The sequence below is a fragment of the Octopus sinensis genome, linkage group LG5 (assembly GCF_006345805.1).
Source record: "Octopus sinensis linkage group LG5, ASM634580v1, whole genome shotgun sequence".
In the NCBI taxonomy this organism is placed as follows: domain Eukaryota; kingdom Metazoa; phylum Mollusca; class Cephalopoda; order Octopoda; family Octopodidae; genus Octopus; species Octopus sinensis.
The window spans coordinates 43,588,546-43,616,137 of record NC_043001.1 but is presented as its reverse complement, the minus strand read 5'-3'; the positions used below and the strand labels follow the sequence as shown (position 1 = coordinate 43,616,137).

General features: G+C 35.6%; 1 protein-coding gene across 2 annotated transcripts; it reads right to left on the bottom strand.

Moving 5' to 3' along the window:
* Positions 1 to 1,102: 1,102 nt before the first annotated feature.
* On the bottom strand, positions 1,103 to 27,138 carry LOC115212129. Of its 2 annotated transcripts, none has more exons than XM_029780970.2 (5): positions 26,901 to 27,138; positions 16,163 to 16,480; positions 13,828 to 14,052; positions 5,373 to 5,457; positions 1,103 to 2,205 (listed from the first exon to the last, which is right to left on the bottom strand). In XM_029780970.2, exons 2-5 carry the CDS (start codon positions 16,431 to 16,433, stop codon positions 1,299 to 1,301), a joined length of 1,488 nt encoding a protein of 495 aa, XP_029636830.2. In that variant the 5' UTR covers positions 16,434 to 16,480; positions 26,901 to 27,138; the 3' UTR covers positions 1,103 to 1,298. The 2 variants fall into 2 exon arrangements, with proteins under 2 accessions (XP_029636830.2, XP_036359252.1); XM_036503359.1 differs by having other exon boundaries at positions 13,951 to 14,052.
* Positions 27,139 to 27,592: the final 454 nt, after the last annotated feature.

Genomic DNA, 27,592 nt, shown 5'->3' with positions numbered 1-27,592 from the left:
AAGAACGTCTGCCTTTTGAAATGGGAGTGTAACACACTTAAGAACATCTGCCTTTTGAAATGGGAGTGTAACACACTCAAGAACATCTGCCTTTTGAAATGGGAGTGTAACACACTCAAGAACATCTGCCTTTTGAAATGGGAGTGTAACACACTCTTGCTTTATTATATTCCTTTGTTTTAAAATCAGAAAAAAAAAATCTAATTCAAACCAAATCAAAACATGGAGCAAAGCATTTCCAATGAGATATATAATAAATAAAAAAACTGAAGTCATTACGTTTTAAGAAGAAAAACATGTTTAGTACAAAAGTGTGTTAATAAACAAAATACTTGTCTTCACTTTGTCAATATGACATCTTTGATAACTAAATATGACAAAAGAATATTATAACTTGTGTTCTCACAAATGTGAAAGAAATGTCTCCAATAATTTTATGAAAAGTTACTTCAAAAATGAATTTGACATAAAAAAATTGCAAATGTTAAAAGAAATATTATTCTCAGATCTGTAGGTACAACTGAACCAAAATTTGGTTTTGTACATAATTACTTTTTTTTACTTATTTCAGTCATTTGACTGTGGCCATGCTGGAGCACCCACTTTAGTCAAGCAAATCAACTCCAGGACTTATTCTTTGTAAGCCTAGGACTTATGCTATCGGTATCTTTTGCCGAACCGCTAAGTTACAGGGACGTAAACACACCAACATCTTTTGTCAAGCCATGTTGGGGGGACAAACACAGACACACAAACATATACACACATATATATATATATATACATATATACGACAGGCTTCTTTCAGTTTTCGTCTACCAAATCGACTCACAAGGCTTTGGTCGGCCTGAGGCTGTAGTAGAAGACACTTGCCCAAGGTGCCATGCAGTGGGACTGAACCTGGAACCATGTGGTTGGTAAGCAAGCTACTTACCACACAGCCACTCCTATGCCTATAAAAATTAACGTTCCCATGCTGGGAATCGAACGCGGGCCGCCTGGGTGAAAGCCAGGAATCCTAACCACTAGAAATTTTAGGATAAAATATATGCAAAAAGAAATAGTAAAAAATGATATTATCATAAGCATTAAATATAACAAAATCTTTCCCAACCCAAAATATGAGAAAAAGAAATCAACTTTTGATTCCATATTTAAAAATTCCTTCATAACTCAGCAAATGTAAATGGTTGTCATTGTTTGTGTTGATGCTTCTTTGTTTTGAGAGAAGTGAACAATACCCATTTTTCAAAACAGAACTGCTTTAAGTTATGAAATTACTTTGTCACTTAATCAATTTATGACCCTAGTGTAGTGTCATCTTGTAACTGTGTATATACATATTCATCAGATGGAATGAGATGAAGTGGCTTATCTGTGTCGTTCCATTTGTCAGAGATATGGTCATAAATTCTTGGTGGCTGAAGATTACCATTGGCAATTGCAGGTTTTTTATCTCTTAAAGAGTTGTTTAGTGAGTTATTTTCACCAACTTTACCATCTGTTTGCCTTTGGAATGTGGAATACTGACTTTTTAATTCATTTGGCTCTGTAACAGTTTCATAAATGTCATTAACCTGACTGTTGTTCCTGTCCTGATCAGAAGTGAGTAAATCATCAACTCTCTCATAAATCGCATCAGGCTCTGATGCACTGTCACTTTCCATCAGAGGAGCTGATGGAAGGGCACGGTCAAAATATTCTGGAGACAGAGAAGAACATTGATAACATGGAACTTCTTTATATACTATAGCCTCATTAACCTCTGGAGAACCTGGCTTTGCTGTTGAATCTTTTGATGCCTGCCGATGAAGGCTACCTGTTTTTCTCAGAGATCCATTCTGCTTTGCTTTCTTTGTTCTGGGACAGGTGGAATTCATTCTACCCTGAACCATTTCTTCAACAATTTGATCATAGTTGTCTTTGATAGTCGAAGAGGGTATCTTCTCTAACACTGTCCTTGGACTCCTTAATTTACTATAGCGCTCAACAACAGGATCCTGGTTTGACCCTTTAACTTCATCAATACAATTGTAAGTGTTTTCCTCAACTTTTTTCTGAATAATTTCATCATCATCAGCTTCAACAGTAAAATAAGTATTCTCTTCCTCTGGTGAAGCAGCATCAAAATTCTCAGGAAGGTGAGTACAACCATATAAACCAGTTGCTGAAGATGGTGGAGCTGCCACAGATTTTTGCTTTGGTCTGAAATAAATCAAAATTAAGAGAAAGTTAAACATAATGTCAATTAAAATGGTTATTTTCTCTTTCTCTCTCTCTCTCTCTCTCTCTCTCACACACACACACACACACACACACACACACACACACACACACAAACTCACACATACAATAGACATATAAAGATGGATAAATTACGTTAGATGGATTCATGGCTCAGCAGATTAAATTGTGAAAATGTACCAATCAGAAAAGTGGTATATCTAGGTTCCCTATCTTTCCCTACGCTGCAGAGTGAAGGAACCTATCAATGGTTTACTGTTGACTGATAAATGTAAAGCCCAGTGGTTTTTTTCTTAGCAGCTGTTTTTCTGAGAATATGTCATTTGTAGTTCTACATCCTGATCCAATACCAAATTATATCCAATGTAATTCTATTCCGAAATAACTTCAATGATACTCTACACAGCTGTTTTAATTTTAGGAAATCTTATCACTCAATAATGAAACTAACAAAGAAAAAGCTTGCACACGCACACACACACACACACACATTTATTATTGATCATTGGCAGAAGTTACAGAATGGCTCAATGGCAAAGAGATTCATGCATTGACACTTATTGATAAGCACTAATGCACAAAAAGCAATTCTCGGGTTATTCTGTAACATCTGTCAGTTGTTAATAATGGTTTTCAAATTTTTTGTGCAAGGCCAGTAATTTTGGGAGGAAGTCAAGTTGATTACATCGACTCCAGTACTCAACTGGTACTTATTTTATTGACTCTCAAAAGAATGAAAAGCAAAGTTAATCCCTGATGGCATTTGAACTCAGAATGTTAAGTCAGAAGAAATGCTGCTAAGCATTTTTGCCAGCTCACATCCTCATCAATTGTTAATAATAAGGAAAACAAATATATTCATGTTTTGAGCTCTATTTTCCTGTTTGCATATAATGTGTGTGTGTGTGTGTGTGTGTGTGTGTGTGTGTAATATATACATGCATACATATATATATATATATATATATATATAGTCATGGTATATTCTGTTAAAAATGTAGTAGAATACAGTATAAAGCTTGTCCACCTTCAGATTTCACCCAGTGCTATAGAGTAGTAGTATTATAGGTATTTCCAGGTTTGCATCTGGGCTTCTGTTGTGTATGAATAGATAATTGAAAAAACTGTGTTTTCTACAACATTTTTCAATTATATATACATATATATATATCTGGCACTCTGTCAGTTATCTCGACACAGGTTCCAGTTGATTCAATCGAAGGAATGGCCTACTCATGAAGTTAATATGCAAGTGGCACTCCACAGACATGCAAACCCTTAACAAAGTTTTCAGAAAGATTCAGCATGACACTGAATGTGACTGGGCCAGACCTTTGAACTACTGGTATTACTCATTTTTCCAGCTGAGTGGACTGAAGCTATGTAAAATAAAGTGTCTCCTTCAAGGACACAACGTGCTGCAGAGAATTGAACTCACAGCCTTATGATTGTGAGCTAATTGCCCTAATCACTAAGCCACACACCTCCACTAATACACGTGTACACACACGCGTGCACACACACACACACATCATATCTTATTTCCAAGTTAGAATGGGCAGGGCAATTTTCAGATTTCAAGTAATCATATATAGGCACAGACGTGGCTGTGTGGTAAGAAGCTTGCTTCACAACCACATGGTTCAGGGTTCAGTCCCACTGTATGACAACTTGAGCAAGTGTCTTCTGCTATAGCTTCAGGCCGACCAGAGTCTTGTGAGTGGATTAGGTAGACAGAAACTGAAAGAAGCCCATCGTACATATGTATATATGTATATATCTATCAGGTCATCCTATAAATTCTGTCCAAATTTTGAATAAAGAAAACAAGTGATCAAATGTTATATTTAATTGAAATTTAATCATCAATGTGCTTTCCCTGATTATCTACGACTTCCTTCCATCTATTTACAAGCTTTTTAATCCCATCATTGTAAAGCTCTTTTGCTTTCAAAGCAAAGAACTCTGAAATGTCAGTTTCGACCTCCTCCTGGCTTGCAAAAGTTATGTCACCCAAATGATTCTGTAAACTACAAAACAAATGGTAGTCTGAAGGAGCAAGGTCGGGAGAATAAGGTGGATGAGGAATTTTTTCCCAACAAGCTCTTCGATCTTCTGTGATATAATCTTTGCAGTGTGGGATCGCACATTGTCCTGATGAAACATCACTCCTTTTCTATTCACTAAAGCGGGTTTTTTTTTCTTCAAAGCTTGGTTCAAATGCTCTAATTGCTGACAGTAGACTTGAGCATTGATTGTTGCATTAGGTGGTAGCAATTCAAAGTGAATTACTCCTTTGCAATCCCACCAGATAGAGAAAAGAACCTTTTCCCCATAAGTTCCCTTCTCGGTTGTGGTTGAGATTTTTCCCTTTTACCAAACCACTGTTTACAATGTTTAACATTTCGATAGAACATCCATTTTTCGTCACCAGTCACAAGTCCATCCAAAAAGGGTGAAATGAATTCACGAGAATGAAAAGAAGAGCAGATGTCAACAATTCCAAACCTTATCTTTAGAACCTTTATATAGTGCCTCAACTTATACCTCATTCTTCTTAAGCCTGCTTTGTTCCTACTTCAAAGTGGAGCAATTATGTGAAGTAGCAGAAAAAAAAAAGTCTACCTAAGTTGTCAGAAGAAATGATTGAAGATGAAAATCAACAGAATGTCAACTCGGTATTTGTGGTTGCTTTCAGACAATTCATGAGGCACCCATTTTTCAAGTTTAAGAATCATTCCAAGTTGTTGAAGATGACAATGAACAGTTGCATGGTTTGAACTAAATTTTATTGCCAATCCTTCAACTGATAATGCAGGATTTTCTTCAAGTAATGCCTCAAGGAGCTTATCATCAAACTCAACTGGACATTCTGTTCGATTTTCATCTTCAATCATTTCTTCTGACAACTTAGGTAGACTTTTTTTTTTCTGCTACTTCACATAATTGCTCCACTTTGAAGTAGGAACAAAGCAGGCTTAAGAAGAATGAGGTATAAGTTGAGGCACTATATAAAGGTTCTAAAGATAAGGTTTGGAATTGTACCCAGCTTATCAGAAGTTCAGACAAGCTTCACATCACACTTCATGTACCTTATTGAAAAAAAGCAAATGCAAATTGAAACTAACCTTCTCAAAATGACAATAAAACACACAGTTAAAGTGATAAGTGTTAGTCCACCAGCAATTCCAATTGTTAAGTAATTGACAATTTCTGAAAAAAAAAAATATATATATATATAGATATACGTTAAAAAAATATATAAAAGAAAATGCTGTTCATGTTTTAGCAAAGATGATAGACCACAGATTATGTGTAAGGAAGTAGAGTAGTTGATTAACTCAAACCTAATACATGCAAGAAAGTTATTTTGTAAAACCCAAATAGATGAAATGCAAAGCACAGTTGGAGTTTGGCTTTCACTTCACAACCTATGAGTAAATTAATAAGTCTTTCTTCTTTAGTATGTAAGAGCAAAATTCTAAAAAAAACATGCTAAATTGTCAGCTATCACACACATGCTTATCAGAAGTTCTATACATATCTACCTATATTTCCTGACCACTAATTCATTCTGTCACATTTCTCTCACTTCCTTCTTTACTTTCAGCATGGTTTGGTTTTTTTTTTTTTCACCATTCTGTTTTTCCATTTGTCCCCTTTTTTGTTTCCAGTTCCATCGGACATTTTCCTTTCCTTTCCTTTGCATTACCCTTACACTTATCTTATCTTAGAGCTGCACAGCCTTATTTTGTTTGTCTATTGTAAATTCATTTTGTTTTCATATTTACATTTGTGTTGTGTATGTTTTTGTCACTGTCTTCAACATTTGCTCACAATTCCCAGCAAGTTTGCTTATGGAAAACCAGAAGTCACCCATGCACACCAGCCTCCCCTTTCCACACCACCAGTGTTATCCAAGGAAAAAGCAAAGGCTGATACAGTTTGGCATCAGTGATGTCACAACTCATTTCTACAGTTGAGTGAACTGGAGCAATGGGAAATAGGGTGTCTTGCTCAAAAACACAACACACAGTCCAGTCTGGGAATCAAACTTACTACTTCATGATTGTGAGCCCAACACTCTAACCACTGAGCTACGTGCCTTCACACACATACACACACATATACATAGCGCACACACACACACATATATACACATACACAGACACACTCACAGATATATATATTTTTCGTTAGTATGTGAGTGTATGTGTGTATGACAGGTTTCCTGCAGTTTCCGTCAGCCAAATTCAGCCACAAGGTATTGGTCTGTCTAAGGCTACAGTAGAAGACATTTACACAGGTGAAGTAAAGAGAAAAGTCAGAGTAAAGAATTTTATTGGTAAATTCAAACCTGTTTTAAATGGACAATAATGGTCCTTTCTACTATTGGGGAGAGGAGACTAGTTGAGTACATCGACCCCAGTGTTTCACTGGTACTTAATTTATTGACCCTGAAAGGATGAAAGGCAAAGTCGAAGGAACTTGAACTCAGAACATAGCGATGAGTGAAATACTGCTAATAACACTTATAGTAATAACCGTTAATACTAATAACAGTTAATAACAGTATAATAACAATTATAGTAATAGTGATAATTGTAATGATGATAATAATAATACTACCACTGCCACCACTAACAATAATAATAATAAAGGTGGTGGTGAGGATAGTAGTAGTGTTAATCATATCAACACTGACTTGATTGAAATGTAAAATTTCTGAAAAACTGTAACAATAGAATTCTATGAAAACAGGAACATTGTTTACAACATTCCAAAATATTATCAAACAATTATTCCTTTAGGTGCAGTCAAAGTAAAGAATCTTTGACGTACACACCAAACTGTGATGTCCTAGCTGCACACCAATTAAGATAAAACATCTTGTCGAAAAAACCAGGATAAATGCTAACCAAGTTGGTGCATTCACCAAATAATGACATCTAAGCCACATACTGACTTAGTTGGCATGCTCACCAAATCATGACATCTAAGCTACATACTAATTGGTTAAAATACAGGTCGTAACATTCAGCCTGCTGGAGCTCATTGGCAGGTATTTAAAGGACAAATCTAACCATTTCACCACAGTTGTTAATTGTGGAGCACAACTGTCACTACATAAACCTAATGATTGTGTAACACATGAAAGTACTAGATTACTCCAATATTGTAAAATTGGAAAAATTGGAAAAGTGGAAATAATAAAAAATGAAAATCAGACTAAATTGAAATTTCATTGATTAATACATACACATCATCATCATCATCGTTTAACATCAGCTTTCCATGCAGTTATGGGTTGGATGGTTTGACTGAGGGCTGGCAAGCCAGAAGACTGCACCAGGCTCCAATCCAATCTAGCAAAGTGTCTACAGTTGGATGCCCTTCCTAATGCCAGCCACTCTGAGAGTGCAGTGTGTGCTTTTTACATGCCCCTGGCATGAGGGCCGGTCAGGTGGTACTGGCATTGACCATGCTCAGATGGTGCTTTGTACATGTCACTGGCACAGGAGCCAGTCAGGCAGCACTGGCAATGATCACACTCGAATGGTGATTTTAATGTGCCACTGGCACAGGTGCCAATCAGGCAGTACTGTCATTGGTCTTGACAACGATTTCACTTGCCTCAACATGTCTTCACAAGCACAGTTTATTGCCCAATGATTGAAGGGTACTTTTAAATGGGCTGGTTATACTGCAATAGCATAGGCCACGGTTATGGTTTCACTTGGCTTGCCGAGTCTTCTCAAGCACAGCATATCTCCAAAGGTCTCAGTCACTTGTCATTGCCTCAATGAGGCCCAATGTTCGAAGGTCATGCTTCACCACCTCATCCCAGGTCTTCCTGGGTTACCTCTTCCACAGGTTCTTTCAACCGCTAGGGTGTGACACTTTTTCACAAAGCTGTCCTCATCCATTCTCAACACATGACCATACCAGTGCAGTTGTCTCTCTTGCACACCACATCCGATGCTTCTTATCTCCAACTTTTTCTCTCAGGGTGCTTACACTCTGTTGTGCATGCACACTGACAGACCACATTCAGTGGAGCATACTGGCTTCATTCCTTGCAAGCTTACGCATGTCCTCAGCAGTCACAGCCCATGTTTTACTGCCGTGTAGCATGGCTGTTCGTACACATGCATCATACAGTCTACCTTTTACTCTGAGCAAGAAGCCCTTTGTCACCAGCAGAGTTAAGAGCTCTCTGAACTTTGCCCAGGCTATTCTTATTCTAGCAGCTACATTTTCAGAGTATCCATCCCTGCTACTGACTTGGTCACCTAGGTAACGGAAGCTGTTAACTACTTGTAGTTTTTTACCCCTGGGATGTGATGGAAGCTGTTTTCTGCACATTTTCAGTGTTTATTGCTCCTGAGCATTTGCCGCACACAAAAACAAACTTAGACATAGATATATATGCACACACACACACATATATTCATATACATATATATACACATAGATACCCACAAACATGCATATATATATATATATATATATATATATATGAATTTTTTGCGTAATGAGATAAAAAAACCAAGGCTGTATAGATATTAGAGCATTTATAGATAGAAGGTCTTACAGCTGTTTCTAGAATATTAATTAATAATAATATCCCTTCATTGGAGATGGTGTGAGAGGAAAACTTAAGTCATAGTTAGTTTCGATGTGATATAAATAGAGAGTGAGGTGGAGGAAATAGATGTAAGATATGTATGGTTATATATATATATATATATATATATATATATATATATATATATATATATATATATATATATATATATATGTATGTATGTATGTATGTATGTATGTATGTATGTATGTATGTATATAAAATTAATATAAACAACTAAGTGCAATGTGATACCATAAAGGAAAAATTCAATTGTCACTAAGTTGGTTTACAGGTAATCTTTTTGAATATGCATATAAAAGTCCTTATTTTATTATGCCAGCTACAGCCTAATGATACCAACTGGCAATAGCAGTTTTTTGGGGTTGTGCCAATATAATGTAGGATAAATATAATAGTAATAATAGTAATAATAATCCATGGATGGAATTTATGAAATTTTTTAATGCATTGCTGTGCATTTTTCCACAAATCACATGTTTCTTACAATCATAGTCCATATTCCTGGAGTGATGGCCATATCATCTGAGGAAATTAGCATATGAACATGATCCACCTGATGTCCAGGGATACTATGGACTGTACTGTAATCACCCCAGGAATACGGACTATGATTGAAAGAAATATGTGATTTGTGGAAACACACATAGTGATGCATTAAAATATCTATAAATTTCATCCATGGATTACTATTATTATTATTATTAATATTATTATTATTATTATTATTATTATTATATTATTGTTATTGTTATTGTTATTGTTATTATTATTATCGTTATTGTTATTGTTATTATTATTATTATTATTGTTATTGTTATTGTTATTATTGTTATTGTTATTATTATTATTATTATTATATACATATATATATATACATATATATTATATATAATATATATATATACATATAATATATATATTATATATATATATATATATATATATATATATATATACATATATATATACATATATATATACATATACATATATATATATATATATATATATACATATATATACATATATATATACATACATATATATATATACATATATATATTACATATATATATATACATACATATATATATACATATTATATATATATATACATATATATATATATATATATATATACATATACATATATATATATATATATATATATATATATATAATATATATATGAACGTTGAAGGAAATAAATTCTCACTAATCTACTCCATTTATGTTTGTACATTATTTAGGATTCTGAAACTGAAATCATATCATCATATAAATGTGTGAAAAAAAGGTTATTATATACAAGGTTATAAAATATTGGTTTGTCTTGATTATGCACAAATAGATAAATGACATGTTCCTCAATTGAATCAGTCCCAAATATATCAGTGAGTTTAGTGATACTCAGAATAATCTAAAGTTAAATTTAATACTGGTAGGACTTAAATTCAAAATAGCAAGACATCAAACAAGATACAATAAAGCATCTTATTTGACATCTGGTTTGAAATTAATTAATGATATGTTTAAACAGTATGAAGCTTAAAATGCACAGGGCACTATGGTTTTCTATCAGTTATAAGGATGTCAATGATATAAGTGGAACAAATTCAACTGCGAGCTGAAACTAAATCACACACACAATTTTGCAACAAACTTCATACCACTATCAACAAATTGATCAAATATTAATTTGTTTTGGCTCCGTACAAGGCCAAAGAGAGAGGGTATATTTGATAAAAAAATCGAATTATTTTTATATTTATGGAACTTGTTTTAGTCATCCTATAGGAGATAAAAGAGAAATGATCCTCACAAGTGTTTAACTTGGAAAGAGGTAACAAATTTATCAAATAATGATTTAGTTAGACATGCTAAAGGGATTTAAATTTTAAGAGAAAGCAAAGTGAAATTTAGCAACATCTTTATGTTTCTGAACGGCATCAGCAAAATAAAGTGTATCAACCAAAATTCAAAAGCCAAATTATGATATCAGTCCACAAGTTTAAAATGATTAAATAATGAACACAACTGTTACACATCAAATTGTAAAATAAAAAAAGAAACAATAGGATAAAGTTAAAATAGAAAGGCAACAGAATTCAAATTAATATTTTGTGTCTAACAGAGTACTGGAATGTTTTCTGATTCTATCTCAAAAGAAAGAGGGAGGGAAAAAAACAGGCATTTTTTTTACTGCTGTGTGGTATCACTCAGACAGCACCTGGTTAAATAACAGTAACAAAAACAAATACATTAACAAAGTGCTCAAACGTGAAGGGAGTAATATCATTTAGACTAGGAGTGATCAATTCAAGAAGTACTTAGTTCTTGAAGATGTTCCATGTGACCCCAGAACTGCCAGACAAACTGATCTTAGCAGATACCTAGATGATAAAACATTATATGTGTGCATGTTTCCCATAAAGTTGAAAATTATGCTTTTGTAACCCAGGAGTAAAAAATATCAATTGAATACCAATTGAACTAAAAAATGTCGGTTATATCACATATTTGTGGAAGATAAGATGTGTTTTCATGATCAGCAACTGCTACAAAATATCATATAGGTACTATTTCTTCCAAGGCAGTATGGTGTTTTTGCTAAAACAATATTCAATGCCACTCTTAGAAAAGACTTCTCTGGGACTGTTATAAAAAATATTTCAAATGCTTAGTATATCCATGCATTTCAATACATTCCAATCAAAACACTCACTAAATTCAAACACAACAGAGTTGTTAAAGTCGTTTGAAACAGAGAAAAAAGTCTGTGTACAAGGGAACATTTCATTCAAAATCAGTGAAAAATAAAATATTTGTGATCAACTGTTTTGAAACCTACAGCTTCTCTTCCCAGATTATAAATTTACATTTGTACTATTAATCATGGAAACACTTGGTTATGTTAGTATTTACCAAAAACATTTACCCACCAAATTCATTCTGCAAGCAGAACAGTGAAAATATACCAGATTTTTCTTAAGTTCACCATGTTACTAAATATTGTTGTTGTTATCTGAATTCTGAAGATAGGGGTTTGTTCTTAGAAACTAATCTGTTTTTGTAGGAGGAGTTTAAGATATTAAAAAAGGGATATACTGGATCATTCCATAAATAATGCAGTTTTTTATACTTCTTTCATTTTTCAAAATTAAGAAAAACAAAGGTTCTTTTTTAATCTAAAATATACTCTCCTTCATTTTCTACAATGCTCTTCCATCTATCCCCTCTTCCAAAATTCACTTGTCTGTGATGAAAAATAATCCTCTAGCACTGTTCTGACCTCATCTACAGAATCCATATTTTTTCTGTCCAAATGATTTTGAAGACTGCAAAATAAATGATAATCAGATGGAGCAATGTCTGGCAAATATGGTGGATGGGGCATTGTTTCCCATTCAAACTGCTCCAGCCTTTGGAATATCATCCTCACAGTATGTGACCAAGCATTATCCTGATGGAAGAACACCTTTTGTCTTGAAACCGAAGATGGTCGTTTTTCTTCTAGCACTGATTTAAGCTGCTTAAGCTGCTCACAGTAGATCTCTTTTGTTATTGTTTGGTTTGGGTTTAAAAGTTCAAAGTGGACTAAACCTTTCCGAAGACCTTCTTTAGCCTGGGGTGCCGATTTTTCTCCTTTCTGTCTTCGGCACTTGACATTTTTATAGAGAACCCATTTCTCATCACCAGTCACTATTCAGTTCAAAAAAGGTTCATTTGTGAGACATAACAGCAAAGAAGAGCACACATTCACTCTCTGCACTCGATTAAACTCGGAAAGTTTGTGAGGAACCTATTGACCCAATTTGCTGACTTTTCCGATGGCACACAAGGGTTGATGAATGGTTGAATGACCAAATCCAAGCTTCTCTGCTAGTTCCTCAACAGTTATGATGGGATTTTGTTCCACCACGTTTTGCAGGACATCCTCATCGAGTTATACAGGTCTTCCAGGATGAGGCTCATCTTCTAGGCTGTAGTTACCTACTCAGAATTTCTGGAACAACCATTGACACTGGCTTACACTTATTGTCCAGTCCCCATATACTGTATTAATATTCCTTGCACTTTCCGTTGCATTGTTGCCTTTATTGAACTCATAAAGCAAAATATACTTTAATATGCTCCTTTGTCACTTCCATTATAGCTTTAAAAAAATAACTGTTAAAATCGAACTGCACTTTTCAAAACTTGCACCAAGAATAAGGGAAGTTAAAATTACTACCTGCTTTTGTAATAAGTTGATGTAGGTAGTTTATCATGTCCTCCTCCAACTTTTAGTTCATGCTATTGAAAAAACCGCATTATTTATGGGATGACCCAGTATATATATATATATATATATATATACATTCTGAGACCCCCTTCAGCTATGACTGACTATGGGATTGCACCTAGAAAGTTACCCTCCCAACCACAAGTCCGGGCAAGTTTGTTTATGGAATACCAACAGTTGCCCATGCATACCAGCCTCCCCTCCCTACAGCACCAATGTTATCCAAGAGAAAAGTAAGGGCCTATACAGCTTGACACCTATGATGTCGCAACTCATTTCTACAGCTGAGTGAACTGGAGCAACGTGAAATAAAGTGTCTTGCTCAAGAACACAACACGTAGCTTGGTCCAGGATACAAACTCACAACCTCACGATCGTAAGCTTGATGCTCTAACCACTGAGCCATGCGCCTTCACATACATACATACATACACACATACATAAACATATACATATATACATATGGATAGATATATAGATATATATAGAGAGAGATAGAGACACACACACACACATACACACACACACACACACACACACACATACATACATACACACAGAACAGACAGACAAGACCAACTTGGTTGGTTAGCTCTATGGTAAAGTAATAGATTACCGTGCTATTTACAAGAGATCCCCATCTTACCTCGTGGAAACATCCTTTTATCAACATTGTGGAAACCGGGAAGAGAAGATACTTCTTGGGAAGGCAAGAAGGAAGTGGTGTCAACATAATGAGAAATGGTTTCAATTTCTGTTGGGTAGCTACCTGTAATGTTCTCTTCAACTGTTTCATTTCCATTAAACTTTGGATTACCAGAATTTGTCTTCAAAAAGAATTCTTCGAAAATTCCTTCACACTCATCAGTATCTTTGAAATGAAACAAAATAAGCATAAAAATAAAAATACTTTTTATTTATTATTTAAATATCAGTCTAAAACTAGTTTATTTTTAGTTCTATCTCTTCAAATAAAATGCCTGAGAGTTACTGTAAAGGGATCAACACAATATAATTATTTAAGATATAATAAAGGCAATACACTAAATAAAACAGTGTGCACTACAGCACATACTCTATCTCATGAAGTGAGTTAAAACTGCTGCATAAAGTTAAAATAAACCATCTGGTTCTAAGGCATTGCATCCAGCAACAAATTCCTTGCCTGTTTTAGATATGTTTATTTTTTTTTATTTATGCACCTTTTCAAGCCTAGCTAGATTCATGGGCCCAGTTCCCCGGTTTCTGTGGCGTATGTGTTCCCCCCAGCTGGATGGGATGCCAGTCCATCGCAGCGTTACTCAAGAAACAGGAAGAAAGAGTGAGAGAAGGTTGGGGCGAAAGAGTACAACAGAGCCTCGTGGAGCTTTAGGTGTTTCCGCTCAATAAACACACACAACGCCCGGTCTGGGAATTGAAACCACGATCTTCCGACCGCGAGTCCACTGCCCTAACCACTGGGCCATTGCACCTCCACTCAAGCACCTCTAAATGTCATCAATTGAGTTATTGATAACATCTAAAGTATTTTCTAATAAAAGAACTGAATCTATACATTTCAAGACATGTAATTTACTGAGTAAAGTCTATATAACATTATGTTATATTTTAGAATATATATATATTTTACATCAAAACCTGTGAATTAAAAATATTATCGCTGGTATATAGGTATGTTGTAAGTTATTTGTAGTTGGTTTGCTAGTCTTTGTTTTTGTTTCTTTATTTATTTTTTGAGGGACGGGTTTGCATGTGGGTGGGTGGGGGTCATATTACAAAAATTTAAAGTTTTTGGATTACAGGACACATTCACAGACATAAACAGTGCATTTCTCCACTGTGACATACTTGACTGTAATGTATAAAGAGTTAATTCCCTCTGTTGCAGACAAAGAAATTGTCTGTAAAATGTATTCCACTAATTTCACTTCCTGGTATCTTAACAGCTGAGAAAATTTCACTTGTGGCTTCACATTATCAACATCTGATGCCATATAGATATAAAACAACTGAAGGTCTCTGGAACTGTATGAACTTTGATCAATTTGTAGGAATCCATAAGACCTTTAGGTTTGCAAATTCTGTGTAAGGTAAATAAAGAAATGGCAATCGAAATCTTGTTTCTTAGAAAACGCTTCCAAGAAGTGAGAAGGAAAAAAAGGTTTACAAAATCAAGATTACAGTGGTTAAAAACAATTACATGTATTAGAATATTTGAAGAAGTGAAATCTGTAGTACTAGTGAGTTATTGAAGATTTATGATGCTTTGTAAAACAATAATAGAACACTATCAGATTATTATGTGGATTTCTCTAGATTTTTAAAAATGATTATAAATTTTGCATGCTTAGAGAACATTGAATTGAATACTCGAATTTATGTAAAATAACAGGTACCATCTGAATTTATGTTAGAATATTTGAAAAGGACGTGGGCAAAGCTTGGTCTTCAGGTAAGTTGGGTGAATACCAAGCTGATGCATCACTGAATGGGAAAGATATTAGGAAGACCCTCAACCCAGGGAACATCCTAAATTTCAGGACAAAGTCTTCAGAAACAGCTAACACTTCAGGAGATTCCTACTGAAGTTTTGGGCCCCACAAGCCAACAGGGTCGATTACGAATAGTAGTTTAAGGGAGACAGTCCCTTGCATTTAACAACTCTCCTTTGTGTATTCAACAATTAGCAACAAGGTCTTTTCTCCCCCCACTTTGAAGAGAGGTTATAGGACATCAGCCATTAGGGTCTGAAGAAATGCTGTAAAGCCAAGCACTTTATGGACATGAAACCCTCAGTGGCCCCAAAGACCAGCCATAACTACCTTTAATTACTCTAGTTCCATTGTGCATGAATATGTGTGGATGAGTTTGCATGTATGAATGCATGTGTTCATTTTTAAGTGAATGATTTGTAAATGTGAGTGTATGTATACATGGGTGTGTTTACCAAGTAGTAAAATAAATAAATATTGTGTACTTACTAACATGTAAGAACCAAAATACTTTGTCACAATCATAGAAAATTGATTGTAAATAACCATCTGCAATATTTTTATTAGGAATGTTATACTGATAGTAAGGATGCATGTCTGTATGACAGTCCTTGCATGTTTTTACATGAATCCTTTGGTTTTGAAGTATTAGCCAAATGTTATTAGCAAAACTGTTAGGAATTATGCCACACTGATATATTGAATCTTTGAACTTGTGTTGTGTATTCTTGTAGCATTGCACATGAAGATCCTCTTTCATTATTTGGTGCTTTGATTTAATTTCTTCACAACCCAGGATTAAAGATTCTGAAATGCGATTAAAAAAATAATAATGTACATAAGTAATACTATTTTAAAAAACAAATAGAAAAAAAGGGCCACAAAAAGTAAATAGAACAAATAATAGTCTACAGAGCAGGAACTTTATATTTTGATATTCTTATATTTCAGTCTTTTGAAGGGTTTTTAAACTGATTAAATTAAGATGCTTTCATTAACCTTTAAGAAACCATATTTCAAATGAAAGATGGTACCCATGTTTTAGTTAATGTAAAAATTAGTAATCCTGTAGCAAGATTCAAAACCTACTTGACAAACTGACAAGTTAAAATCATAGCAAAGCAACAGCTTTTTCATGTGATTGGCCAATCGAGACATCATGTGAGGCATCTTTTTAGAAGCTAGAACGTCCCTTTACAAAGCTTATAAATAAGCATGTTTTGAGCACCAAACTTCAGTTTGTGGCTGCCCACAGCTAAGCTAACCACATACTTATTTTGCTGCTTTTAACAGTCATTATCTTTTTTGTTTTTTGTTATTTTTTTTTTGCATGTGGGTGGGGTAACATTACCCCACCCACAATTTTTCAAGCCAATCACATGTGATTGGCTTGAAAAATTGTTAAGACTCTAGGATATATTCCTACTTCTCTTAACATGAAACCAATGGTAGTTTTAATTCACCAATAAAGAAATTATATCCACCAATGCAGAGCTGAACACTCATTTTTGTCGTTCGACATTTATATACATATATATATGTTATAGAGTGATGCAGCATCATTTTAAGTATTCCAACTTATAAGATAAACTTGAGTTTAACTTTTTGCTCTTCAGGGAATAAGCAATGTTGCCTGTTCTTTATTTTCTATGTATGAAGTTTGTTTTCCTTTCAAGAAATCTTGACTTTCTTACACAGCAGTATAGTAATGTCACTCTTGAATCACATTTTGATAACATTCATAAAAATAATAAACAAGACAGACTTCAAAAAGTCCTAAAATATTGGTTTCAATTTTTTGGCATAGGACCAGCAATTTTGGGGGAGGGGTAAGTCAATTACTTTCACCCCAGTGCTCAACTGATACTTATTTTAATGACCCCAAAGGGATGAAAGGGAAAGTCGACCTCAGCAGAATTCGAACTCAGGACATAAAAACAGACAAAAGGCTATTAAGCATTTTGCATATTATGCTAGCAATTCTGCCAGCTTGCTGCCCTGAAAAAATGGCTTCTAAAATATTAAAAGTAGGCAATAGAAACAAATACTTGAGACAGCATGTCATTTCATAATGGTACCTTACTTTTAACATTCATTTTCAAATAATGAATATTTGTAAAGAGAGTATATATATATATATATATATATATATATATATATATATATATATATATTACTTGTTTCAGTCATCTGACTGCGGCCATGCTGGAGCACCACCTTTAACTATATATCTATAGTTAACTATATATCTTTTATCTTTTACTTTCTTCAGTCTGGTACTTATTTTATCAGTATTCTCGTTTGTGAGAGCAGTCGAGTTTATTTCAGATATTCTCATTTTAAAAATCATCTCTAGCTAATCGATGAGAGGACACTGGTGTTGCCTTGGCAGAGGTTTGCACTCTCTGAATGTTATTGTTATTATTATTATTATTATTATTATTATTATTATTATTATTGAGTGAGAGAGCAGTACATGCCATCAAAGTGACACTGGGGTAAAATATACGAAGCCCAGTGTACCCATCATGACTACCCGTCTGATAAGGGTACACCAGGCACATCCATCACAACCATATGTACGTGACATGGTGATCTCATATCACGATAAACAGTGCATGACCTTGCAGGAGGAGCCTAGTTAGAATTTTCTTCTGGTCAAGTAGCTCATCCTGCTCAACAGGTCCTTAAATAAGGATTGTTTAAGTATGTTGAACAAACCACCCATGTTTCCAAAAGTGAATTATCCAAACCTCCAAGAATTCCTTTCAACACATGGCTATGATGTTCCCCCACTACTTCTGCTCATGATCAGAGATGCACATATCGTCAGCCTATTATCATCATTATTATTATTATTATGATAATAATAATAAACAAGCCAGCACTAATTATCAAGCAATGGTGGAGGGCAAACACAAACAATGAATACCAACCGACTTTGGCCCCTCTCTGAAACTGCTGGCCTAGTGGCAAAATTTGAAACCATGATTATTATTGTTGTTGTTGTTGTTGTTGTTAAGGTGGTGCACTGGCAGAATCATTAGTGCACCAGGCAAAATGCATAGCAGTATTTTGCCTGTCACTATATTCTGAGTTCAAATTCTGCTGAGGTCGACTTTGCTTTTCATCCTTTTTGGGGTTGACAAATTAAGTAGCAGTGAAACACTGGAGATCGATGTAATCGACTCATCCCCTCCCCCAAAATTTCTGCCCTTGTGGAAAAATCTGAAATCATTATTACCTCCACATTAGCGAAGGTGAAGGTATTGTTTTCAGTCATGTTCGTTTGTCCGTGGACAAGATATCTCAAGAACCATTGGATGAATTCGAATGAAACTTTCAGGTATGTTTGAGCTCGTAACTGGCATGAACTGATTAGATTTTGGGATCGATCCAGTACCAGACAAGGATTCTGGATTATTTTTCCTGTTTTTTTACTTAATTTTTCAGAGCAGTTGGGTTCATTTTTAGTATTCTCGTTTGTGTGAGCAGTCAAGTTTATTTCAGATATTCTCATTTTAAAAATCATCTCTGGCTAATTGATGAGAGGATGTTGGTCTTGCCTTGGCAGAGTTTTACACTCCCTCAGTGTTGTTATTATTATTATTATTATTATTATTATTATTATTATTATTATTATTATTATTATTATTATCATTAAAGCAGTGAGTTGGCAGAATTGTTAGCATGTCGGACAAAAAGCTTAATGGCATTTCTTCTGGCTTTACATTCTGAGTTCAAATTCTGCTGAGGCTGATTGTGTTTCATCATTTTCAGATTAATGAAATAAGTACTGGTTGAGCACTGAGGTCAATGTAATCAACTAAACCCCCTCTTCTCCTAAATTGTGGCCTTGTGTAAAAATTTGAAGCAATTATTATTATTATTATTATTATTATTATTATTATTTTATTATTATTATTATTATTATTATTATTATTATCATTATTATTATTATTATTATTAAGGTGGTGAGCTGGCAGAATCATTAGCATGTCAGGAAAAATGCTTAGTAGCATTTCATCCATCTTTACATTCTGAGTTCAAATTCCACCAAGGTTAACTTCGCCTTTCATCCTTTGCCTTTTGTCCTTTCAGGATTTTGCCTTTTGTCCTTTCAGGGTCAATAAAATAAGTACCAGTTGAACCCTGGAGTTGATGTAATCATCTCATACCCACCTCCCACATGCTGCCCTTATTATTATTATTATTATTATTATTATTATTATTATTATTATTATTATTATTATTATTATTATTATTCTATGTTTGACTTTTGCTTTATATTTGTACAAGTTGGCTCCCAGTCTCACCCAGAGACCTCAAGAGACAACAGGGTTGGAAGTTCATGTTGTTGTTATGCCTAGTGTGCCATATATTTGGGGGGTGGGGATGTTGTACTAATGAATGTCTAAAAAAAAAAGTTTTTTTTTTTTTTTTTTTTTTTAAACCGAAAATTATGTTTGTTTTAAACCTTGAGATTACATAGAGAGTATTTTGCGTAGGATATGAGCAGTTCCCATGAGCACTATCTTTTGAACTTCTGCCATTTTTGGGTTTCCTGGTATCTGAGTTAGGTAGCTATCAGCCCCTTTTGCTATCATTCCCAGGGCACCTATGACAACAGGTATTGTTTTAGTCTTCAGCTTCCACATTTTGCTGATTTCTATTTCAAGATCTTTATATTTGCTCAGTTTTTGGTAGGTCTTGACAGATACGTTTATATCGATTGGGACAGTCATATCAATGAGGAGGCATGTTCTTTGTTTGAAGTTTTTCAATATGATGTCTGGCCTATTTGCATCTATCTTCCTGTCAGTTTGAATGGTGAAGTTCCAGAGGAGTGAGATGTGGTCATTTTCAAGCACTGGGGGTGGTTTGTGTTCCCACCAGTTTTTTTCATGGGGCAAATCCAGGTTTTTACAGATTACCCAGTGAATATATTGTGCAGCTCTATCGTGCCTGTTGAGATACTCTGTAGGCGCTAGAAGACTGCACTTGGAGACCACATGGTCAATGGTTTCATTTTGTTGCTTGCATACACGACACGTTGGACTGCTTCTGATCTTTAATATGTTGGCCTGGTAGTTTCTTGTTGGTAGGCATTGATCTTGAGCTGCTATGATAAACCCCTCTGTTTCAGATTTTAAGCCAGAGGCCATTAGCCATTGATGGGTCAGGGCTTTGTCGATATCTGCATTATTCGCTCTCTTTGGGTATTTGCCATAGAGAGGTTTTTCTTGCCATTTATTATTCAGAATATCTAAGGCCGCAGTTTTGGCACGGGTTTTCATGCGCCTAGCTTTTTCTGTGCTTGTTTCTTGTATATCTATCTCTAATTCCGAAATTGGTTGTATTCGGAATTCACTTAGATATTCCTTTGCCTGTTTTGTGACTGAGTATGATGCTTTCTTGTTTTCATGTTTTGAGACAAGTTTTAACATCCAGTCCTCAGAGTTTTTCAGGTAGGTGTCTAGGCCAATTGTAGCAATCTTCATTGTTATTGCCAGTTGCAAAAGACCACGACCTCCCTCTTTTCTTGGCAGATAGAGTCGTTCTGTATCTGCCTTAGGGTGGTGCATTCTATGCATTGTCAACAGTTTCCTTATTTTTCTGTCGAGCTGACATATTTCAGTAATTGACCAGTTAACAATATTGAAACTGTAAGTCACGACTGGTATAGCTAATGCATTGATTGCTTCGATCCTGTTTCTTGCATTCAGCTCTGTCTTGAGTATTGCTCTCACTCTTCGATAGCATTCTCTCCTGATCCTTTCCTTCATCTCTGAATGCCTTATTCCGTTCCCTTCAATTATCCCTAGGTACTTGTAGCTCTCCGCTGGGTCTAGTTCTTTTATGACATTCTGTTGGTCAAGGTTAACGTTAGATGTTTCTGTCATTTTTCCTTTGATAAAGGTAGCCTTTGCACATTTATCGAGGCCGAATTGCATTCTGATGTCGTCACTGAATTGTTTGACTATCGCTAGTAAGCCCTTAAGTTGTTGATCATTTTTTGCAAAAAGCTTTAAATCATCCATGTAAACGAGATGATTTATATTTTTATCAAACATTTTATACCCGTACTGCGCATCATTGAGCAGCTTTGAGAGAGGTATTAAGGATAAACAAAAGAGGAGTGGTGACAGTGAGTCACCCTGGAAAATGTCACACGAAATTTTTACATCACCAGCATTTAGGGATTCACTGTCACTGTTCAGAGTTAGTGTGGTTCTCCATGATCTCATACTTACAGTCAAGAAGTTTTGCAGAGTTGGTGCTATCTTATACATTTCAAGGCATTTCCTAATCCAGCTATGTGGTAGGCTATCAAAAGCCTTTTTATAGTCTATCCAGGCTATTGATAAGTTTTTGTGTCGTTTGTGACAATCTTCTAAGATCATCTTATTGATGAGTAGTTGGTCTTTACAGCCGTAGGATCCACGTTTACATCCTTTCTGTTCATTAGGGAATATGCTGCTGTCTGTTAAAAAACTATAGGTATATTCCGTCAGGACAGATGTTAGTGTTTTGTACATAGTTGTTAAGCAGGTTATGGGTCTATAGTTTTTTGGTTCATTTGTTTCTTCACTTTTTGGAAGCAGGAATGTTAACCCATTAACTAGCCAAGGAGGCATCCTACTAGGGTGTTGCAAAACATCATTGTACAGTTCTGTTAGCAGTTCATGGCTCTCTGGGAAGGCATTCAGCCAGAAGTTAGGAATTTTATCCTTTCCTGGAGACTTCCATTTGCTTGACCTCCTGAGAGCAGATCTTATATCTTCTACCTTGACACCCTCCCACTTTTGCTCTTCTTAGGGGTCCAGTTCTGTAGATATTCTGTCAATCCAGGGGGCCTTTTCGTTGTGTGTTTTTTTTCTTCTGCCCAGATTTTATTCCAAAATCTCTGCACTTCTTCTTTTGATGGTACAGACCCTGCAGTAAACGCTGTTTTTCCTATCTTCCTGTAAAAATTCTTGGTGTTATTTTTGAACATGTTGTTGTCCTTGAAAAATCTAACACGCTTTTCATACCTCGCTATGCGGGCAGCTTTGGCAGATACCTTTTGTTTGATGGTTTCTATGGTGGCATCAATATCAAGTATAGTTTTCATATTGTATTTTTTCAGTAATTTTTGGGTTTTTGTAGGTTTGGTAATCTTGTGAGCCTTAAGGTTTTTCAAATATTCAATGTCAGATCTAAATATTTTAATTTGTTGTTGCAGACGCTCTTGCCAAGAAGGCTTTTTGTGGGACTGTTGCCGTTTTCTAATCTTTACACCACATAGGATCGTTGAGATTTTCGCGGATGCATAGTATAGGTGGTTGAGGTTTGTGATATCAACATCATTAACTGAAATTATATCCTTAAGTGCAAGCCGGATTTTACCAATTATTTTCATGTTTTGGTTAGATTATTATCATTATTATTATTATTATTATTATTATATTATTATTATTATTATTATTATTATTATTATTATTATTATTATTCAGTAGTTTTATTTTTATAGCGTGCTTTCACTTCACTACCGAGCACAGCTCTGTGTGCCTTGGGTATGTGCTGTGATTTGTTGTGATGCTCTGATGGTTATTGTATGGAAAGTGTTCTGCGTAGGATGTGTGCAGTGCCTAGTAGTGCAATTTTCTGTATGTTATATGTATTCTTAAGTCCTGGTGTTTTTGTTATGTATTTGTCTGAATATTTTTTTATCATGCCTAATGCACCTACTATGATAGGAATTGTTTCTGTTTTCAGATTCCACATTCTAGTTACCTCTATTTCCAGGTCTTTGTATTTTGAGAGTTTCTCCATTTCTTTTAGAGACACGTTGTCATCAGCCGGTATTGATACATCAATTAGAAAGCATTTTTTTTCTTCGTGATCTCTGACAACTATATCTGGTCTGTTGGCCTTAATTTCTCTATCTGTGTGTATCGGCATATCCCAGAGTATGGTTGCTTTCTCGTTTTCTGTGACCTTTTCTGGTGTGTGCCTATACCATCTTTTTTCTGTTGTTATTCCATAATGTTGGCATAGCTTCCAATGTATGTAGGTTCCAACTCTGTCATGTCTGTGAATATATTCCTTCTTAGCCAGGACTGGGCAGCTAGAGATAATATGATTTATTGTTTCTTGTCCATCTCCACATATTCTGCAGTTACTTGTAATATTTCTTTTCATTACATGTTTTTGGTAATTTCTGGTGGGGAGGCTTTGGTCTTGTGCTGCAATTAAAAATCCCTGTTTCTGCTTTGAGTCCTGAGCTTCTCAACCATTGCTGGGATTTTTCTTTGTCTATTTCTTTTGCGTTTAGTTTAGTCCAGTATTTACCATGAAGGGGCTTTTCTTGCCATCGTTTTATCATGGTTCGTTGCTGTTCTATTTTTAGTTTGGATTTCATTTGTTTTATAGCTTTTGTTGTTTCTTCATCTTCTTCTTCTTCTTCATGTTTATTAGGTGGTATGATTTCTTGTTTGTATTTGTCAGCTTCCTTAAATACTGAGAACAGTTTTTTGTTTTGCTCGTGTTTTGCCGCTATCTAGATCAGTTTTCCTTCCTTCTGAAGTAGATATTTTTGCAGTCCTATGGTGGTTATTTTATAGTAGTTTTCCAGCTGTATAAGGCCTCTACCACCTTCTATACGTTGTATATATAGTCTTTCTATGTCAGATTTTGGGTGATGCATCCTAGATTCTGTCATTATTTTTCTCGTTTTCCTATCTATTTTGGTCAGTTCATTATTATTATTATTATCTGGTCAGTTATTATTATTATTATTATTATTATTATTATTATTATTATCATTATTATTATTATCAGATTTGGTTCAGATTTGTAGAATCATTAGAGTCTTTGCAAGACTAATGATACCTGAGTCACTACATCTCATAGAAATACTGAGGTTGTTGGAGTTTATGTCATTATCAACCTTTAATTCATTTGATACTGACCTACATGAGACTGACCTTCGTTCTATGATAAAAACTTCATCTTTTAAAGTGATCCATATTAAAAGCCCTCCATTAAAAATTTCATACTAATTTATATTTTAAGTGTCACCCTTTTGTTACTAACCCGGCCAAAACTGGCTCTGGCTTTGTGGTAAAATGTCTTGTTTTCATAAGTTTTGAATTAAAATATTCCACCAAACCTTAGTCACAATTTATGTTCCTAACACTAACTTAATGATAACTAAGTTATTTTACTAAATTCTTTGTTATATTTAAAATAATTGAAAGAAACACAGAGCATCTCAAAATAAATACAGTAACAAAAGGGTTAATAATGACACAGTAATTTTAGTAAATTTTTTTTAATTATTTTAATAATTAATTAAAACAAAGGTATTATGGCAGTATATTTCAACAGAAATAGCGTAATAAAAGGATTAAAGAGCAAGTAGCACTAAGAATATTTATTTGAGATTCTCAGCCATGGTCTTTTGCTTGAAGAATTCTAGGCTACCCCAGGTGATTGATTAGCTGGCTGCTACTTCATTTTATCAACTCAAAAAGGATGAATGACAATGTTGAATTCAGTTGGATTTTAACTCAGGACACAAAGGGTTGCGATCAAATGCTGCAAAGCATCTCGTCTAACACTCTAATCATCATCATCATCATCATCATCATCGTTTAACGTCCGTTTTCCGCGCTAGCACGGGTTGGACGGTTTCGACCGGGGTCTGGGGAGCTCGGGACTGCCCCAGGCTCCAGTCTAGTCTGGCAGTGTTTCTACAGCTGGATGCCCTTCCTAACGCCAACCACTCCGCGAGTGTAGTGGGTGTTTTTACGTGCCACCTGCACAGGTGCCAGAGGGGTCTGGCATCGGCCACGTTCGGATGGTGCTTTTTATGGGGGGGGGTGCAGAAATATAGGGGAGCACCAGTGGAGGGGTGGTTCAGAGGACAGGTTCTAGGCAAGTAGAACGTAGGAAATCGAGAGAGGGGTAATGCATGGTGAAATAGCGTATTGAAGAGGGGGGTTCAAAGAGTAGACACCTATATGGTGGTGGGGGGGTGCAGATATAGCGGAGCACCAGTGGAAGGGTGGTTCTGAGGACGGTTCTAGGCAAGTAGAACGTAGGATATCGAGAGAGGGGTAATGCATGGTGAAATAGCGTATTGAAGAGGGGGGTTCAAAGAGTAGACACCTATAGGTGGTGGGGGGGTGCAGAAATATAGGGGAGCACCAGTGGAGGGGTGTTCAGAGGACAGTTCTAGGCAAGTAGAACGTAGGATCGAAAGGGGTAATGCATGGTGAATAGCGTATTGAAGAGGGGGGTTCAAAGAGTAGACACCTATAATGGTGGTGGTGGGGGGGCAGAAATATAGGGGAGCACCAGTGGGATGGGTGGTTCAGAGGACAGGTTCTAGCAAGTAGAACGTAGGATATCGAGAGAGGGGTAATGCATGGTGAAATAGCGTATTGAAGGGGGGTTCAAAGAGTAGACACCTATAATGTGGTGGGAGAAACGACATCCGGTATAGTTGGAGCAAAATAGAGATATCCGGTATTGGTGGTGGTGGTGTGGTGGTGGTGGGGTGGTGTTGGAGGGGGTGGTGGTGTTGGAGGGGGTGGTGGTGGTGGTGTTGGAGGGGGTGGTGGTGGTGGTGTTGAGGGGGTGGTGTGGTGGTGTGGAGGGGGTGGTGTGGTGGTGTTGGAGGGGTGGGTAGGGCGGGCGCGCCGCGAAGAATCGGCGGCCAATTCGATCACCCTGTAAGGGAGATAGATCTAAATATCTATAACGATAACTAATGAATTATACAGAATATGCAAAAACGAGGCGAGGCTGAAATAGTAAACAGAGTGGCGACTAGGGGGCTCAGAATATGATATCATAATAAATAATAATAAATAGAGATACGGGGTGAATTAAAGTTCAAGATTTCTTATCTTGGGATCACATCGTTTACGGACAGACTTGGCAAAAGGAATTCGGAATCAAGAATGAGGCAGGTTACTAGCTTAAGTATGCATAGCCATGGAGAGAAGTAGGAAGAGAGGAGTCCAGACAGACGATTCTATTAAACCACCACTCAATAGGTGTCATAAAAATCCCTTGGCTGTGCAGTGCTTATGTGTCACCAGCACTGGTGCCATTCACTCTGGTACCAACAAATATTTATGAAGATATGATGTAAATCAATGAAAACTTGTGTGCGTGCATGCATGCATGTGTGTGTGTGTGTGTATGCTTGAGTGGAAGTTAATATGCAACTAACCGTTAACACAATAGTACTCAATATATGATTCACCAAACACTTGTGTTATGTCACATGTATGATTGGTGCCACAGTGTTCTTGAACAGGTTCCAGCAAAACGCCATCAGCTTGAACATCTGAAATGAAAATCACATGCTTGTCTCCACAGTTGATATCACTACCATTTTCAGAGATCCTGGCTGCAATGTTGGGACTTAGATTCTGTTTTGCACAATCACCTGTAAAAGATTAAAAGTAAAAAGAAAAATTATTGAATTTCAGAGAAAATATGGGGGGGTGCTGAAAAGAGATTGGCTTTGGGTAAAAGAAAATACAGGAGGATCAATCAATTATGATTTTATTCAAAATATTCCCCTCTCAGGTTCACACACTTATTGCAGTGATCCTTCAGTTTTTCTAAGCCTTCTAAAAGAACTCAGAAAGTTGGGCCTCCAACCAGGTCTTTTGCAATACCCTTAAAGCTAGGAACTTTCCAGCACCTCTTTATATATTGGGACAAGTTGATGTGAAATACTATAAGATAAAATTCAATATTGTGAAATGAGTTATTTGTTAGCCTTGGGCCAATGCTGATACAACTAATCTCTGATCTAAAAAAATTCCAATTGTAAATATTACAGACTTCTGAAAAATACCTACATTTACATTATCTAATATATTTTTTACTTTTTCGAATCCTCTTATTGCAGAA